The 19593-nt window shown below is 41.4% G+C and overlaps 1 protein-coding gene across 1 annotated transcript in view; it reads right to left on the bottom strand.

Moving 5' to 3' along the window:
* Window positions 1-19593, bottom strand: part of MAP4K5 (mitogen-activated protein kinase kinase kinase kinase 5) — a 65668-nt gene that overhangs the window by 7636 nt on the left and 38439 nt on the right. Inside the window, exons 8-27 of the mRNA XM_063159604.1 lie at window positions 18470-18542; window positions 16433-16564; window positions 15095-15157; window positions 14517-14598; window positions 13429-13545; window positions 13200-13278; window positions 12503-12561; window positions 12037-12098; window positions 8786-8828; window positions 8039-8249; window positions 7238-7335; window positions 7093-7134; window positions 6329-6413; window positions 6127-6206; window positions 4795-4855; window positions 3853-3855; window positions 3653-3767; window positions 3477-3535; window positions 2025-2128; window positions 225-402 (exon numbers count right to left, since the gene is read on the bottom strand). Coding sequence (XP_063015674.1) covers window positions 225-402; window positions 2025-2128; window positions 3477-3535; window positions 3653-3767; window positions 3853-3855; window positions 4795-4855; window positions 6127-6206; window positions 6329-6413; window positions 7093-7134; window positions 7238-7335; window positions 8039-8249; window positions 8786-8828; window positions 12037-12098; window positions 12503-12561; window positions 13200-13278; window positions 13429-13545; window positions 14517-14598; window positions 15095-15157; window positions 16433-16564; window positions 18470-18542 — 1746 coding nt within the window. The remainder of the gene's footprint in view (window positions 1-224; window positions 403-2024; window positions 2129-3476; window positions 3536-3652; window positions 3768-3852; window positions 3856-4794; window positions 4856-6126; window positions 6207-6328; window positions 6414-7092; window positions 7135-7237; window positions 7336-8038; window positions 8250-8785; window positions 8829-12036; window positions 12099-12502; window positions 12562-13199; window positions 13279-13428; window positions 13546-14516; window positions 14599-15094; window positions 15158-16432; window positions 16565-18469; window positions 18543-19593) is intronic.

Consider the following 19593-nt stretch of genomic DNA (forward strand, 5'->3'; position numbering starts at 1 on the left):
AGGAAGGAATTCCCACCATCCCCAGGCACCAAAGCCCTCCAAGGAGGGAATTCCCAGCACTCCCAGGTACCAATGCCCTCCAAGGAAGGAATTCCCAGCACTCCCAGGCACCAAAGCCCTCCAAGGAAGGAACTCCCACCATCCCCAGGTATCAAAGCCCTCCAAGGAAGGAACTCCCAGCATGCCCAGGCGGCACAGCACCCGAGGAGGGAGCCAGGGCTCACCTGCCCCGATCTCGGTGAACCAGGAGGAGGCAGAGTTGAGGTTGATTGTCTCGAAGTGCACCACCTGGCCGGGCTCGCTGCCGCGGGAGATGGCCACGCACACCATGGGGTACTCCTGCTCCGGGATCACCAGCATCTCAAACACGTGCAGGGGGCTGGGCAGCGGGAAGTCAAAGTGCTGCCAAGACAAAACAGCAGCTCTGGGTTTGCCTTTACTGCGAAATGACTCTGCAACAGCATGCACAGAGTGGAAATATACACAGAATATTCTATAGATGTTATATTTATATTCGTATTATTACATTTGTATGAACTAAATTTATAATAATAAAATACAAAATGAATATATTTAATAAAAGGTATTTAATACATTAATTATATATATAATATATTAGATATATTATATATAATACTTATATATTTATATATTATATATAATACAGAAAATATTTATTCATAAATATTTTTATATTGAATAAAATATATAAAATATACTATTCGTATATTGTATTTATAGTAACTATATTTATATTGATAAAATACATAATAAATATATTTAAGAATTTTATTATACATTATATGTATTATATACATTATATATGTAATATATATACTATAGAATAAATTTCTTACATATATTTTAAAAAGATATTTTACATATAATTTTTGTATATTCAATTTTATTTTGGACATTTTTATATTATATATAATACTTATATATATTTATATATAATATATAATATAGAAAATATTTATTCATAAATATTTTTATATTTAATAAAAATATATAAAATATACTATTCGTATATTATATTTATAGTAACTATATTTATATTGATAAAATACATAAATATATTTAAGAAATTTATTATATATTATATGTATTATATACATTAAATATGTAATATATATACTATAGAATAAATTTCTTAAATATATTTTTAAAAGATATTTTACATATAATTTTTGTATATTAAATTTTATTTTAGATATTTTTATATTATATTATATTATATTACATTATATTGCATTATGAAATATAATCAATTATATATTATAGTATAATATATATTATAGTATAATATATAATATATTATAGTATAATATATAATAGATATATATTACATATAATATATAATATATAACATACTATATATTATGTATTTCTTTGTAAATAGATTTATTTATATTTAAAATGCCTAAAATAGAAAATATATTAATATTAATGCTATATTAATATTATATAGTGAAATATACAGAGTATATTTATAAATATACAGAGCATACAAAATATACTCGGTATATAAATATTTATAGATATATTTAGAAATATTATTGTATATTACTGCATTATTGTGTATTGCACATTACTGTGTTATTGTGTATTACTGTGTATTTATAAATTGTATATTTCTATTCTGCATGCAGAGTAGAAATTTTGTATATATTGTGTATATATATTGTGTACTGTCCATTACTGTATTATTGTGTATTACTGTGTATTTATAAATTGCATATTGCATAAATACACAGAATTTTCCCTGCTTTTGAAGCTGGACAGAGGTGAATCGTGGTGTGTTACTGCCAGCGCTGGGCTTGATCCAGCACTGAAATAACTTTTATATTACTTAAATTACTTCAGTCACAAGATTTTCTGAGTCAAACTGTGTCCAGCCAGATTTTCAAGTGCTCACAGCCCACAGATGGCACCAGACTGGGGTGCACTTTCCACCCCAAACTCTGCAAAGGTTATTGCACCAACTGCACAGTAATTCAACTCCAGCAGCAGTGACTGCTTACCTTTATTAACATGAATTTCTGCATTGGCTCATACCACTGGAGCAGGACAATTCCAGACTGCAATGCACCACACAGGTACTTGTGGCCTGTGTAGGGATTTCGTACTATATAAAGTAAAAAAACCCCAGAAAACAGTAATTTTAAAGCTCTGCAAGTTCACTTCATACTTGGAAAAAAAAAAAAAAAAAAAAAAAGGAACAAAAACCAAAACCCCAACCCTACAGCTATCTTTACATAAAAGTTAAGAAATAGCATTATAAAATCATCTCATGGCAGGATTAGGCTTGGAAGGGACTTGAAGCTCATCTTGTTCCCTCAGTTTCCCACTTGTTGCCTTCTGGCTTCCCACTCCAACATCCCCAGTGATTAAATTGTGCCACATTCCAGATAAACTCAATTACAGCATTAATTAACAACCAGTTGCATTCCTGGGGTCCCAGTTCAGAGATGAGAGGGCAGAAAAGCTCAGTGCCCCTCCCTGGGGTTGGAATGAGTCCCCAGGCAGGGAAGGTGGGAAACTCCTGGGAGCTCTGACAGCCCATGAAATACAAGAGCCAGGGTTTGGGGTGGATTTTAAACTCAGCTGGACACAGGAGCAGCCTGATTTCAGGAATTATTTGTAAATGTGGCTCTTGGGGGCACTTTAGATGAGCTGAACAGGCTGTCCAAGTGTGCAGTTTTATATTGATATATATAATATTCATATGTATATCTATATTTATAATATTTCTATTTCTATATTTTAATGTATAATATACATTATATATTTTATATTTATAATTAATATTTATGTTTACAATATTTATATTTTAGGGGTGCAAAGGCACAATCTGCAGATGTGGCACTTGGGGATGTGGGTTAGTGCTGGGCTGGGGGAATGGATGGTTGATCTCAGAGGGCTTTTCCAGCTTTGGTAATTCCAGGGTTCTGATTTCACACAGCGCCAGGGAAAGGAAAGGACAAATCCACAACCTCCCAAGTTTTAACTCTTCCTGTGCCCTTCAAACTGCACTTATAGCTCTGCCTTCCCCTGCCTGAATTTTTATTCCTACTGATCCTTTCCTGGTGGAAAATATTCAAGTTTTCCTCACTAAGGGTTGGACCTGGGTCACACCCTGGGCCAGGTGACAAAGCAGAAAAGCTGTTTGTGGGTGTGCTGGGGCTCTGGGAAGGATTTAATCCCAAAATCCCATCCATCCCTGCCCTCTGGCAGTGGGAATCCCCCTCGGCCTGGCACTCCCTCCTTTACCAACAATTTCTCTCCATTTTTCCTGCAGCTCCTTCAGGCACAGAAATGCCCCAATTAGGTCACTCTGGAACATCTCCAGACTGAACCACCCCAATTCCCTGAGCCTTTTTTCTAAACAAAGAACTCTTAATTTTATTAAAAAGAAATGAGTTTCATCAATGCCATGTCTAGGGACAATGGCAAAGCTGGGTTTGTCTGCTCACCTATACAGCATTTGTGGCATCCTTTTGTGTCAGGGATCTTGGTTGTTAAGGCAAATTTCCTGGAATAATAATCACCAAAAAATGCATCAGTAACAGATGATGGGGCCCTTCACAGCCAACACAATTTATGGCTATTTTCACTTATTAATAATTGTCTGTAAGTGAAAGGTTTGTACCTTGGTAATATTTTGTCAGGAAATCTGTGGGTTTGAATATGAGCAGCTAATCCTGTTTTTTTGGCTTGCTCAAACAATGCTATTAAATTATGGGAGTAGAGCTGGAATGTTTTCCCTGCAAGAGAGAAAAGCAAAATTGACATCTCAGCCACTCCTCCACCACAGAACTGTTCAGGAAAATGCAAATATGGAAAAATTACCTTCTGCAAACAGGTGTCAGGTAGGTCAAGTCCAGATGTGAAGAAAAATAAATCAAGATAAAAATAACAATGAATATAGAGAAGATCAGAGCTCATTTAATTACAGTTGGTTTTATGCAAACATTTTTAAAAGGCTGTAATTACAAAGCAGCAATAAATTATGGAAAATTAATAATATATAGTGTATAGTATATAATATATACTGTTATACAGTATATATAAATAAATAATATGTACACAATTATACAGTATATAAATACTATTTATATTTATATACTATTATATAGTATTATATACTATTATATAGTATATAAATAAATAATATGCTCACTATCATATAGTATGTAAATAAATATAATTTTATACTATTATATATTATATAGTATATATATTATAGAGTATATAAATATACTATTACATAGTATATAAATAAATAAAATATTTATATTATAAATTATAAATCAATATATTTATAAATTATATTATAATCTATAATACAAATTAAATATATAAATAAATATATAATGTTTTATATATTCTATTTATATATTAATTTTTATATTTCATTTATAATATGAATGAAATATATAAATAATGTATTCATATTATAAATTATATTTTAAATTATTTAAGATATTTTCTTATCTATAAACCAAGACAAGTGTTATATAAATCCTGCATGTTTAAAGGCACAGTGCCTCATTCCTGTCTGGAATGTTCCATTCCAGGAGAGCTGACAGCCCAGGGATCAGGGAAACTGCTGGATCAGCAGTACCTGAGAGCCTCCTTTTCCTCCTGGAGCCCCTTCAGGCCCTGCCAGGGGCTCGGGGCTCTCCTGGAGCCTTCTCCTCTCCAGGCTGACCCCACACACTGCATTCAGCCATGATTTAAATGTTCCTGGCTATTTATGGCTGCAATCATCTCCCCTGTATTGTCACTCACCTGACAGGGACATCAGGGTGTTGTTGATAACGTACAGCCAGGTGCACTTTCGAGGGAATAACTGGAAAAAAGAAAACAATTTCATTAATAGAAACCTGCAGGAATTTTTAGCTGGGATTTTCCCCGCTTGTTCCACCTCTACCACCATTCCTGCAGGGATCCACCCTGGAGAAAATCCCATTTTCCTGTTTATTCCCTGTTTTACACTCTTAGCCCTGCACAGACAGACCATGGAATATTGGAATAAGCGTCTAAGGCCAGGATGGACAGGCTTGGGGCAGCCTGGGACAGTGGAAGGTGTTTTGTAATTACAGGTGGAACTGGATGGGATTAAAGTCCCCTTTCATCCCAAACCATTCCATGATTCCAGAACACTTTGTCCCATGTGCCGCTCCCATGTGCCAAGTAAGAAAACAGGTGTAGGAGAAAGTGTGGAAAGCAAAGATCCAACTGGCTGGACACAAACCCTGAGCACCCCCCAGGAATTTTCTGTTTAACAGAATAGCTTTGGGTTTATTCAGTGTTTCCACTGAAAAACTACAAATGGAACAAAAAAGATCCTCCTGGCACTGGGAGATGTTAACCCTGGACAGACAGGAAGGTGTCTGGAAGATGCAACCAGAATTAAAAGTTGGAGAAATAGTTCAGACTGTGCATTTGGAGGGGAGAAATCAGCAAATGGATAAAAGGAAATGTGGGAACAGTGGTGTGGCAGAAGCCTGTGGGGTTTCAGGTGGTCACACCTGACCTTTGCTAGCTGGGAATGTTCTCAGGGAAAAGGAAATTTTGTTTGAAGTGCACTGAATGTTCTCCCTACCCACCACTGGCACAGCCAACCCTTCACTGGGAATAAAAAAGCACATGGAAAAGCCCAGAGAGGACTGTCAGATGAAATAATTTAGGACAACACACAAGGAATGGGATTCCAAGAACATCCTGACTCTGAAACACCAGATTTAAGACCATGATTGCAGGAAATGGCTTTGGAAAGGGGTTAGAAAGTCCAGGAAAAGCTTCTTGGGGATAACAGCAGCAGCTGAATGAAATGACTGAGGGCTTTGCATCCAAGGAGCTGCAATGTGCCATCTAGTGGGGATGGCATGGAGGGAGAGGGGCAGGGAATTGTTCTCCAAGGAGATGGAAGATCTGACAAGCAGCAACTAAAAAATACAGGCAGGTCACGGAACAAATAATTCCCAGGTTTTCCTTATTGGCTTTGATGGGAATCATTTAAGCCCCAGAGCCTGGTATGCACCTTCTCCTCCAGTGCCAAAGTTCACACCCCATAACATCCCCAAATCTGAGCTGTGTGTTCAGCCCTCCAGAGCTCACCTGTTCCATGGTTGCTTCATGAAGTTCATTCAAATTCAGAGTGTAGATCCCTTCTTCTGTGCCAAAGATGATGTACTGATCTGAAAAATCAGTGCAAAAGGATTATTCCCTTCCCACTTTGGGAGGTTTCAAATGCAAAGCTAAAATAACTTTACAAATTGTTTTCTTTCCCAGCCCATCACCAAACCTAACACAACTTTACCTTTAGTATCTGGATGTATCCATGAAGTTGCACAATTAATCTTCAAAGGACAACCATCAAAGACTTTGGAAAAACAGGCTCCCATCTGAAAGACACCAAAACTGAAACCTGAAACAAATTTAGAGTGTGAAGAGCTGATTTCCTGGTCACTCACACACAGCTCAACACACATTGCCTTTCACACCTTTTAACTGGAATTCACGGACATTGAAAAATGCAGAGAGGGCTCAAAATTTTATCAACGACTTTAGGTACCTACTGGGTAAGAACAATCACCCTGGAGGGGTTTAAAATCCATGTGGATGTGGCACTTGGGGACATGGCTCAGTGGTGGCCTTGGCAGTGCTGGGGAATGGTTGGACTCAGTGATCTTAGAGAGCTTTTCCAATCTGAATTATTCTATATTATCTGAATATTGACTGTTATTTATTGAATATAAAAATCATATGAATACTGAGTGCTTATAGAATGGCACATGGAGGGAGAACAGTCAAAACCCAGTCATCACTAGAACCTTTTCCCACTTCTGTGCCTCAGCAGGGGCTCCCACTGGAGATCACAACTCAGGGAGCCAGGGGAGCCTCCAACCCTTCCCATCCAGAATGAACAGTGACAGGAAGATTTTAAAAAATGGCAACAAATATTATGGATTCAGCACTAGAAAAGGCTGTGAGCTGCAGAAAATCCCCCTAAGTGAGATGGTGCCTTATCCCACCCCAGAGAGAGGAGGTTTCCATAACTCCCAGTGCACACGGATTTCTTACCAGCACCTTCGGAGTCGGAGGCAAACCATTGATTGCTGGTTTCTGTGGGAAGAAAGAAAAGAAGGAAAGATCATAAAACCCCTTTTGTGCACTGATCAGCTGGAGGACATGACAGTGCCAGCAGCCCCAGAGTCCCAGCACCTACAGGGAAATCTCTCTTCTCCTTTTTCCGTGGCAGCTGAGGGATTTGTCCGGGTCCTTCTGCGTTCTCCTCGATGTGTTTCAGCATCCCATTGCCATTGCCTGAAAAGGAGCCCAGACATGGTTTGCAGCTTATTCACACAGTGAAACAGAAAATCTCCTCCCCTGTGCTGAGCTGGAGTGCAGGAGTGAGCTCTGACACTGCACAGCCACACCTCAGGGAGCTGAACCCTTCCCAGCACTGAGCTGCTCATTTCCCATTATCCAAACAGTCCCTGGGACAAATCCCACTGAGAATAAAGCTGTGGCAAGGTCCTGCCCACACATCCATAGTTCTCCTCCTGTGGCAAGGTCCTCCCCACACATCCATTGTTTGTTTCTCTCCTGTGGCAAGGTCCTCCCCACACATCCACTGCTCCTCTCCTGTAACAAGGTCCTCCCCACACATCCACTGCTTCTCTCCTGTGGCAAGGTCCTCCCCACACATCCATTGCTTGTTCCTCTCCTGTGGCAAGGTCCTCCCCACACATCCATTGTTTGTTTCTCTCCTGTGGCAAGGTCCTCCCCACACATCCATTGTTTTTCTCCTGCAGGCAACTCAGTAATGGCACTGATGGCTGAGTGTTCCTGTTTTGGGGAGAACGTTCCCACCATGGCTCTGACAAGAACCACACATGGAAAAAGGAGAACTTCACCTCATGACCAGCTTGTTTTAAGATATTCTCTACAGGGAACAGCTGGCTCTGGAGCAATTCCTTTCCTTTCCCCAGGTGGCAGGCAGCCCTGGGGCAGGTGAGGCACTCACCCAGGTCGCTGTATCTGGCTGTGAGCAGTCCAGGGCTGCTGATGCTGCTGGTCATCCCCATGGGGCAGGAGTCTGCCTGGGGCCCACAGGCTGGGATGCTCTGTCTCCTGTGGGCTGCTGGGGCTCTGCTCTGGCACTCTGGGAAGTGTTTTATTGTCTGGCATCTGTTGTCATCAGGGAGGTTCTCCTCGGGGTAATTGTTCATCCTTGGCTGCAGGGAACCAAAGAGGGGAAAAGTGAGGAACTGGGAATGGACCTGGTAAGAACAAAGCTCAGACAAGTTCAATTTCAGTCACACTGCTGCTACATAAAAATGTATCAGCCTTTGGAATGTGAGAGTGATTTTAGGCACTACAAGAGATAAAAAAGCTCCCTGGTGAGCAGGGACAGGACCCAGGGACAGCTGGAGCTGTGCCAGGGCAGGTTTGGGTGGAAATCAGGGAAAGGTTCTGCTCCCAGAGGGTGCTGGCACTGCCCAGGCTGCCCAGGGAATGGGCACGGCCCCAGAGCTCCAGGAGCTGCCAGGGATGCCCAGGGTGGGATTTTGGGGGTCTGGGCAGAGCAGGAGCTGCCCTGGATGATCCCTGTGGGTCCCTTCCAGCTCAGGAGATCTGTGGTTCCATGAAAATAAAACATCTGACAGCAGAATCATTTCAGAGCTTCCTCTCTGATGGAGTATCAGAGGCAGAATGGAGAAGCAGAGGCCATCCCAGCCTGGCTGAACCCCTTGAATCCCACATTTCTCACCTTGGGGGGCAGTGGGGGTGGCCCAGCTCGCTTTAGTGTCGATCTGCAATGACAAGAGCAGCAGCTGGGTGAGTTAAAGCAAAGCCAGAACTCCTTGGGGACTGGAAATCAGATGGACCAGAGGCACAGAAAGGGCAGAGCAGAGCTTTGCACACACAGGGTTAAACCAGAAATGCAAGAGCAGGGGAGAAGCTCATTAATCTCATTAGAAGTGCTGGTTTTTAATGAATTCCTGTTCTTTCATAAATACCAGTGTAACAGAGCAATCTGTGGGGAAGGAGATTTGAAGTCTGCAAATCAATTCAGGGACTGGATCTCAGCCTGGAGGGAATTCAGAGAAGGGCCTGGAGTGCCAGGACAAGGTGGGATGGTTTTAAGCTGGAAAAGGGTGGATTTAGGTGAGATATGGAGAAGAAAATCTTCCCTGTGAGGGTGGTGGGGCCTGGCACAGGGTGCCCAGAGAATCCCTGGCAGTGCCCAAGGCCAGCCTGGGACAGTGGAAGGTGTCCCTGCCATGGCAGGGGTGGAACAAGATGATTTTAATGTCCATTCAAACCAAACCATTCTGGGATTCTGGAATCCCAGTTTGCAGCCTTGCTTTGGGATCAGACAAACTCTGGGACACCTGAGCTGTGCAGGATCATCCTCTCCCAGCCAGGCCTTGCTCATGGTGGATTCATCACCATAATATCTGCTTTTAGGTGTCAGGCACAGCACAGGGACTGAGATAACTCAGGAAGGGGAGCAGGGGAGGCAGCAGAGCTTTGGGATTTTCCTGAGGATCAGGGAAGGAGCCAAGAGAGCAGCCAGCCCTCACTGGTGAGGGGCAAAGCCTCCTGCAGCATTTGAGGGCAGAGGTTTTGGAGCAGAGCAAGGAAGGAGATGCACTCACTCTTCAACATCTTCACTCCCATCTCCAAATTTTGTGAGCAGTCCCCTAAGGCAGAATGTTTACAGAATTAAGAGCTCAGCTCTGAGGTCGACACGTGCAGCTCAACCCCTCCCTGATGTCACTGAGTTTCACAACAAGCATCTCCCAGCCCTTTCCAAAACAAATAATTCTCTCTGCACTAAATTCCACTCTCTAAGGTCCTTCCCTTCTTCTTATCCCCTAAAAATCACTGGATTCTCTTCCACACCATCAGCTTTCACTTCCCTACCTGGCATTTCAAATATTGTTGAAATGTTTAACAAGAGTTCAATATAAAAAGAGAAAAAAGGAACAGAGGAAGTTACTGGGAGACAAATGGAGAAAAGCCTTTAAAGGGAAGTTTCCTTATTTATACATACACACAAAAGACCCAGACTGTTTCCCACTACAGTGAGAATTTTTGTTTTAAAGCCACTCCAGGGACAACAAAAAAAGAGAAATTGTGACTAGAAGATCAAAGCAGCACCGAAAATATAACCTTGAAGAAAAAAAAAACCCTGATAAAATTTTGCAAAATGGCAATTTTCAAGCTGTGTCTTTGAAGGGCAATGACCAGGAAAACCCAGCCAAAATTGGATTAATGTGAAATATCCCTGCAAGTCAAATCTGAGGGAAAGCAGCAGGCAGTTGCCAACAGGAATTACTAAAAAATTTAAAGGAGAAAAAGTCTCTTTTTCTGAAAGGTTTTTGTTGCCCAGAGCAGCTGTGGCTGCCCCTGGATCCCTGAAATGTCCCTGTCCCCAAGCCTGGACAGGGCTTGGAGCAGCCTGGGACAGTGGAAGGTGTCCCTGCCATGGCAGGGGTGGCACTGGATGGGTTTTTAGGTCCCTTCCAACCCAAACCTTTCTGGGATTCTATGAAAACCATCAATAAAAAAACACCTCCATAATGCAGGACATTTTCACTAAATTAATTTTAAAATGGAAGGAACCAGATCAGTCACCAGGTACCCATTCTGCTGTTCCCCTTTCCAGTCAAATAAATCCTCAAAGATACCCCTCAGCATCAACCCTGACAAAAGGCAAAGGGGTGAAAAGCAAGGACCCCCAGCACACATCCTCTGTGCACATCCCAGGGATTGCTCACAACTGCTGGACACTGGAGTTATGCATTTCCTGTTTATCTTTCCAGCTGGAAGCGGTTTCCAAGCGAGCAGCATGGATCCCCCAGCCAGGCCTGCTGTCCCTGCCCTCCCTCCCAATGAATCTGTACCTGATTATTGATTTACAGCCCTGGGAATGCTCGCTGCAGCTTCAGCACAGCCACAGGAACAGGATCAAACCCCTGGGGCCCTGTGCCAGGAGGAGCTTCCCTGCTCCTGGACCCCACAGACTCCAGCTGGCTGCAGAAATTCCAGCAAGGCTTCAATCCACAGCTCAGCAGGGGCACACAAACAAAGCCAGAGCCCCCCAAAGTTCAGCCCCAGAGCCCCCAACCTCCTGCTCCAAGGAGGCTGGGAGCAGGAAAACCAGGATGCTGACAAAGGCTGAAATGCTGGCAGTGTCCCCCAGCTTTCCAGGGCTGTAATGTCAGCTGACAGCTTATGCAAGGCTTTTATCTGCAGCAAAAAAAGCCAGAGAAATTCACTGTCTGCTGCTGAGCTCCAAATAAAGATGGGAAACAGGCTCTTTGAGCTGAGCAATGGTTTGAGCTCAGATATCATCTCTGCCTGCAAATCCTTTAAAGGCAGAATTCACTTTTTTGTAGGTACACACCTAAAACAATTCAGTCCTAAGTTGGAGAATTGTGCTCCTGTACCTCAGGCCTGCTTTATCCCAGGGCAAGCAGCTACAAACAAATCTCTCCCTAAAACATTTCACCCCAAACCCCTCCATGGCTGGGTTAGAAATCCCCCAGAGCAGGAGCAGTGGGGCAGTGTTACTGAGCTTGGTAAAAATCAACATTCAGAACTGGTTTCCCCTTCCCTTTCTCGAGTTCAGGCCTTGTCACAGGATGTCACAACCACAGCCACAGCTCAGAAGAGAAGTGTGAGGCCAGGGCAGGACCCTGAACCAGCTCTGCTGCAGGAAACTCACTGTGGCTGTGTTATGTCACTGTCCTGGCTGTGCTTTTACACTTCACTTCCACCTACAAACTTCAAACAAGCTACTGGTGCTGCTTAAAGGGGATTAAAAGTCACTCTGCTAGAGAGCTGACCAAGGCCCTGCAGAAGGAGGGCTGCACACTGGGTAACAGCTCCTTAATTTATCAATATTAAAGCGGATCAGGGCATATGGTTTGATTTTTTTAAACATATCTCATTTTTCTTTCAGTTTCATAATAAGTCACAGAAATAAAAACTGGTTTTATCTGTACTTACTTATTGCCTCCATCAACAAAAGGATTCCAATGTGAAGCAAAGTCACTGCCAGCTGCCACAACCTGAAGATGCAGAAATTGTCATTTTATTTCCCCCCTGTCAAACTAAATTATCTTAAATCACCTTATCCACAACACACAAAGAGGCCTGAGGGATTCCCCAGCCCTGCAGGACAATCCACAAGCAGAAAAATCAAATTCCAAAGAGAAATAACATCTTACAATCTATAAATTTATATATCCTTCTTAGAGTTAAAAGCAGCACCAGGAAATGGTGTAATGTCCAGGTCAAGCAGCAAAAAGTAACAGGAAAATAAAACCTGATGGTGAAAAATCCAGTAAGGATCATTTAGGGAACTTTAAAAACATTTTTCCAGCGAGCTGCTAAGGGTTGTACCACAAAATATTGAAGATATTGTGATTTTAATAAATAAAACTTATTTTATTTATACCAAACTTGTCCTTACCATTTCATCCCGAGCTTCTGTTTCTTTCCGTAGAGGGGGCTCAAACTGCAGCTTATCAACTAAAAATACAAAAATTTCACAATTAATACACCCAATCTTGCACTGGGATCCTTTCAGTGCTCGCTACAGTGAAAAGCAGGCAGGAACAGATGGAAATCTTGTGTGCACAACTCTGAATTTGCCTCTCAAAGGAGCAGCGCTTCACTATCAGCCTCATTCTCTGAGTGCTTGAATTTGCAAATATGAAACCCACAAGAAAGGCCAAAGGCAAATACAAAGTCACAGAAAGGTAACTATTTAACCACTTGTCACAGTGAAATGCATGTGAAAGAGGAGAAAAAAGCTCTTCAAGAGCAAATTTCCCAGAGTGTGATGGGGCTGCCACTATTGGTGCTACCAAAAGTTTTTAATCAAACATGCAGATAAAACCATTTCTACCCTCAGCATTTCAGCTCAGATCTATCAGAGTAAATAAACTAAAGAGCAAAAGTATATAAATAAATGAAGGAACTGAGTAATTAGGTAAATAAACTACTATCAGAGTAGTTTGTTAATATTAATTTTAGCTTTGAATAATTATTGTTGAAGATTCACATGCTGCTCCTCCAGGGCTTGCTTCCCAAGTGGAAAGAGATTTTTGGGCAGTGACCCCAGAGGCAAAGCACCCCCAGAAAGGGGAAAGCAGAGCAGAACTCACAGTTGATCTCTGATGCTGTCCTCTCTGCACGGACGTTCCTGTTGGTGGAGCGGATGGTGTGGCGGATGACGGAGTGGGGCTGCAGGGATGGAGGGCAGCACAGGTGAGGGAACTCCGACAAGAACAGGAGCAGCTGCTGCTTCAGCTCCAGTTTTAGATTCCCAAAGCAAAGCAGACCATTTAAAGGGCCGGTTTTAACAAAAGGCAGAGGATAATAAGACGTTCTCACCTCAAAATCGTCATCGTCCACTTCGCCGTAGTGCGTGTGGTTCTCGGGGTTGTTCACTTTGTCCAACAGCTCAACTGCCAAGGACCTGGAGAGACCAGGCTGCCCCACAAAGCTGTGCTGTAACCACAGCAAAGAGCACACAAAAGAAAGTTTTAATATGCACTTAATAGAGAATTTTCAGTAATAAACATTCAGTAGAGTCATGTCATAGACAACTTTTATGGAAAATCCTTTCCTTAGGATTTTTCCTCCTGAGAAGCTGAGAGACCTCAAGAACAAAATGTAAACAATGATTATCTGCTGCTATAAAATGCAACAAGTAGATCTCTGATCAATCTCATGTGGTTGTTTCTAATTAATGGCCAATCACAGCCAGCTGGCTCAGACTCTGTCCGAGACACAAAACTTTATTATTCATTCCTTCTTTTTCTATTCTTAGCCAGCCTTCTGATGAAATCCTTTCTTGTATTCTTTTAGTATATTTTTAATATAATATATATCATAAAATAATAAATCAAACCTCCTGAAACATGGAGTCAGATCCTCGTCTCTTCCCTCATCCTCAGAGTCACAGAGTTACTGATTTTTTTTTGTGCTTTCACTGTTATTTTAGTGACTCCTCAATGCTGGATTTTCTAAAAACATCAATATGGAAGCACCACACTCTGGGGCACTTGCAAATTAAATTTGAGTCAAACAAATAATTACACTTGAACTTCCATTGAACTTCCTTTTACAGCAGTAGTTCAGAGCTTGGGAAAGCACAGATACATCAAGAGCTGCTGAAATTTTTGGGAATCAGGAAACTTCTGCTCAGCTCCAAGGCTGAGGCAGCCACTTGCAGGAAGGCCAAGGTTGAGAACATGAAGGCAATTTCTGTAATTGGCCAAAAATTGTATAAAACTGTGCAAAAATACTGCACAAAATCCACTTGCTAACAGTTGATTAACGTGTTTTTCCTTCAGATTTCACCACCTGAGTAATAAGGTTTAAAAAACTTGGTTTCCCTTTGGTTTCCTCCTGATCTGTTCCTCATTTTGAAGCTGAAGATCCCTTGCTGAGGTCACCAAAGGTCCCAAGTCACTTACAGAGAGAAGTCTGTCTGCTGTTGGTCTCTTCTTTGGATTCTTTGTAAGTGCTATTTTGACAAAATTATGGAATGTTGCTGACCTTAAAGAAAAAGAAGGTTTATGTTGAATGTTTCAAGGTAATACTGATTTTAAGACAGTTGCTAAGCAGATTACAAAAGGCTGTGATAAAGCAGAATATTGTACAGGTATCTAACCTCAGGTTTGAATAATTACATTCCCAACTTAACAAAATAAGGAAAAAACCCATTTGATTAATGAACCTTGCATGGAAAACATTTTGGTACAGAAAACAAACCAAGAATGGCACCAGGAATTTCTCCCAGGGTAAAGAAACCAGGAAGGGATTAAACCATTCCCTGTCCCAACAACAGGGGGAAGGTCCCCATGACAGGAATTAAGGGGAAAGAATAAAGATTTTTCTTCTAGAACATACAAAGCATCAAAGAAAGGTCTCTTCTTCAAAAATAACAAATATTTTTGCCCTTTATCTATAAAATCTTAGAATGGTTTGGGTTGGATCTCAAGGATCATGAAATTCCAATAAAATATGGATCAAAGGAATGAGCTCCACCTACCATTTTGCTTTTTCCTTTAGCTTTGGTGGTTGAAAATTACTTTTTGACATTAAAAACAGAGCCCTAAAGGGAAAGAAAAAATAATGATATAAGGTGATAAAAATATAATTCATTTCATTCTAAAATCAAAATACTTTAACACTTTATGGTGAGAATCATATTGGTGCAACTGGATTGGAGTTTGCATCGGGATAAAGAAGAGATACAGGGAATCTGTTGATTTAATCTTTAAATAAAACATTTTTAGTGCCATAATCCTATTAAATATCAGGGTATGGCTTCTCTAGTGATTTCCTATCAGCAGTAAATCTGTCCCTGTTCTTCATCAGATTCCTGATTCTGGAATCCCAGAATGGTTTGGGTTGGATGGGACCTTAAATCCCATTTCATTCCAACCCCCTGCCTTGAGCAGGGACACCTTCCACTAGGGCAGGTGCCACCAAAAATGTAACAACTTCAAGATTTTGCTTCCAATTTCCATTCTGTCTTAGGCTGGAAATGCAGGTGTGTGCTCCATCCCCATCTGTCAGAGCTGGGGCAGCTCTCTGCTGTTCCTGGGGCAGTTTTTCCTTTATCTCTCCCCCAGCCAACCCTCCCTGCAGCAGATCTCTGCTGTCCATGGCCACTGAGTGTCCCTGCAGGGCTGATCCAATCCCAGCATCCCATGGGGAGATGCTCCGCCCAGGGGAGGAGCCAAGCATTCCTGCCTGGATCCAATCTGAGCCTGGCACAGCACAGCAGCCTTTGCCCCCTGCACTGCCAGAGGAGCAGCTTTCTGCTGCCCTGCATGGCCAGAGGGAGCCCAGGCCCATCTGCAGCAGCCCTGGAGCTGCAGAGGAAAACTCCCCCCTTGTGCAGGATCCCTGCTGCAGCAGAGCCACAGCTGGCACTGCAGGAGGGCTGAGCCCCCCTGGCATGGGGCTGGGACACCCCCTGGCACACAGGGGGCAGGGCATGGTCTGGCTCTGGATGGGGTTTGTTTTCTTTCTTTGTACTATTGCATTTGTATTTTTAATTTTCCCAATAAAGAACTGATATTCCTACTCCCATATCTTTGCCTGAGACCCCTTAATTTCAAAATTATAACAACAATTCAGAGGGAGGGGGGTTACATTTTCCATTTCAGGGGAAGCTCCTGCCCTCCTTAGCAGACCCCTGGCTTTCCAAACCAAGACACATCAAAAATGCAAGAGATTTCAGCAGACTGATGCCTTAAAGACAGACACTGAAGGAATCTCAGTCTGAGTTTCCCCTTCCAGAGAAGCTCCAGCGGGATCCCCACAGCCCCAGCTGGGACTCAGGGAGGTGCAGGGGGCAGGGCAGCCCCAGGGCACCAACCTCATGGGGTGCAGGTCGAACATGGGCGGCTGCAGCTCTGCCAGCTCGATGGCAGTGATGCCCACGGCCCAGATGTCGCACAGCTGGTTGTACCCCCCGTTCTTCTCCACCGCCGCCACCTCGGGGGCCATCCTGCAAAACCAACACCTCCCTCAGGGCCTGCTCAGAGCAGGACTACACCCTGGGCATGTACGTTAAAAATACCCATTAAATATTAAATATTAATAAAATAAAAATTAATTTAATAAAATATTAATTAATTAAATTAAATTAAATTCACAGAATAATCACTGGGTTAGAAGAGCCCTTCAAGATCAATGAGTCCAACCCAGCCCCAACAGCTCAAGTCACCCCTGGCCCCCAGTGCCACATCCAGGCTTTGTTAAACACACCCAGGGACGGGGACTGCACCACCTCCCTGGGCAGAACATTCCAGAACTTTGTCCCCCTTTCTGTGAAAAGCTTTTACCAGCTATCCAACCTGTATTTCCACATATATATATATATAAATAAAATAACTAAAAAAAAAAATACACACATTTTTATGTGTAATTACTGGATGTCTGTGACAGTGATTTGTAATTTAAAATATCTCATATTCCCCCACCAAGAAAAAAAAAAGGGGGGTGGGGTAAAATGAACAGAAGGAATATGTCTAACGGGGTAAATTAAAGATTTGATGTCTAGATTGGGTTTAAATAAATATTAATTAAAACAATATCAAGTTAATATTAATTATATTCATATATAGTAATACACAATATGCAATATATACTAAATTTGATTGTATATTAATATATACTATTAATTTATATTAATATTACTTAATATTAATTATTATTAATATTTATTTAAATTGATACTTTTAAAGTTTTTATTAACATATACATAAAATATTACACACTAATTTATACCTATACACCTGTATTTTATAATACTATAAATACATTATTTATATACTATTTGTATATAGTGTATATATATATATTATATACTATAAATATACTATTTATAATACTATAATATTCTATTTATAACGTATACACCTGTACATTTTTATGTCTAATGGAGTAAATTAAGGATTTTATGTTCACATTGGGTTTTGATCACTACAGAAATACTTTTTAAGCTTTTATTAATGTGCACATAAATCATTACACGCTAATATAAGATATACACTCATGATGATTCAATTTGTCTCAATATTATTCTAAAAAGTACGTATTTCAGAGGTTTGGATTTGTTGGGCATTTTTTTCCTAAAGCTCTGAAAATATCTTGGATCTAAGGACAATTTAAGCTATACAATTATAATGATTTAATTTGTTTCAATACTATTCTACAAAGTTTCTATTTCAGGGGTTTGAATTTTTTTTTTCCTAAAGCTCTGGAAATATCTTGGATCTAAGGACAATTAATGTACCTTTTCCACAGTGGGTATAATCTTTTGAAACATCTGAGCACAAAAAAAAATGTGCTGAATAGAACATGATAAAAACAAACAAAAATACAGCAAAAATGTCACAATAAAGAGCAAGGTGGGGACACAAATACTCAAAAGCTCCTTATGGATTTCTATAAGCATCTTAGGAGGGGGATGCAATTGGATCACCTCTGGACACATTATTTGCATATGATTATTTGCATATTAAATGCTGCCTTGTGCAGACATTAATCAGTAGGGATAATTAAAAGATAGTCTGGAAATCTGGTTTTCTTTCTGCACAGAAATCACTCTTCATCACTGTGTTGTAGTCACTAAAAATGTAAGGCTGAGAAACTAAATAACCATTGGTATCCCTCAAAAAGGGAGAATAATCTGCAAAAATAAATGTGGGAGAAACAACAACCCTGCTTCAAATTCAAGCAGCTTTTGTTACAGCAACAAATCAGTGCTTCCCAGATTTTTACCCTGTGGGCATTTTACTTGGAAGAAAGGGAATTTACTCAATTTCTACAGACGTGTGTGTGTGTTTGAGGATTTTTTGGCATAAATACAGCTCAGCTTTGCAGCACAGCAAGCAAAGTGGTTTCTTACCAGTAAGGGGTGCCAATAAAGGATTTCCTCTTTGCAATAGTGGCTGTTATTTTTGCTGCTACCCCAAAGTCAGCTGGAAAATAAAATCAAACCATCAGAGCCTCAGAAATCACAGCTGAAGACCCCGATCTTACAGTGTGATAAGAAAGAACAATCATGTGTCGCATGCAAATTAAAAATTCATTAGGGAAACAGCTGAAGATTGATAATAGGATCATTAATGTCTTCAAAGACAGGACTTCAAATCAAAGAGTTTTCTTTCTACACACAGTTCCTCTCTTAGATCATTTTTTCCACCTCACAATACATCCACCAGAATTTTTGGATGTTCAGTTTAAGAGGAAAAACAGCATCATGCCTTGGAAAAGGCACTTTTGGTGTGTTATTTATGGAGGAACTGATGGGGCAGCTGCTCCCTGCCCTGGACACTCTGTCTAGAGGTCAATGATCCCTTGCCCCCAGAAATCCCAAACATCAGGTGGTCCTGCAGAGCCAAAAACCATTGAAATCCATTTCATTTGGATTGATTGGTGGCATGAAAGCTGGAGGATAACTTGGGGAAATGCAAGCAGGCCAAAGGAGGTGCCCCTGCGCATGCCAAGGTTAAAGCAGGGAGCACAAGCTCTTCTCAGTGTGGGGGTTGTACTCAAATTTTTCAGGTTTTACTCAATTTTTTCCTTTTTAAAAGCTCTTCTTTCCCAACATTCCTGCTTCCAAAGCTCTCCTTTGCCAACACAGCATTCCTGCTTCCCCACAGGGGGCTGGAGGTTGAATTACGGCACAACTGCCCTGAATCCAGGGATGGTGACACCCATGGGATGGTGACACCTAGGGGATGGTGACATCCATGGGATGGTGGCATCCACGGGATGGTGGCATTCATGGGATGGTGGCATCCATGGGATGGTGACACTGATGGGATGGTGACATCTATGGCATGGTGACATCCATGGGATGGTGACACTGATGGGATGGTGCCATCCATGGGATGGTGGCATCTATGGGATGGTGACACACATGGGATGGCGGCATCTCATGGCAGGGATGGTGACACCCCATGGTAGGGATGGTGACATCCATGGGATAGTGGCACCCATGGAATGGTGGCATCCATGGTAGAGACG

This window comes from Melospiza melodia, chromosome 6, assembly GCF_035770615.1.
Source record: "Melospiza melodia melodia isolate bMelMel2 chromosome 6, bMelMel2.pri, whole genome shotgun sequence".
Taxonomy (NCBI): Eukaryota; Metazoa; Chordata; class Aves; order Passeriformes; family Passerellidae; genus Melospiza; species Melospiza melodia.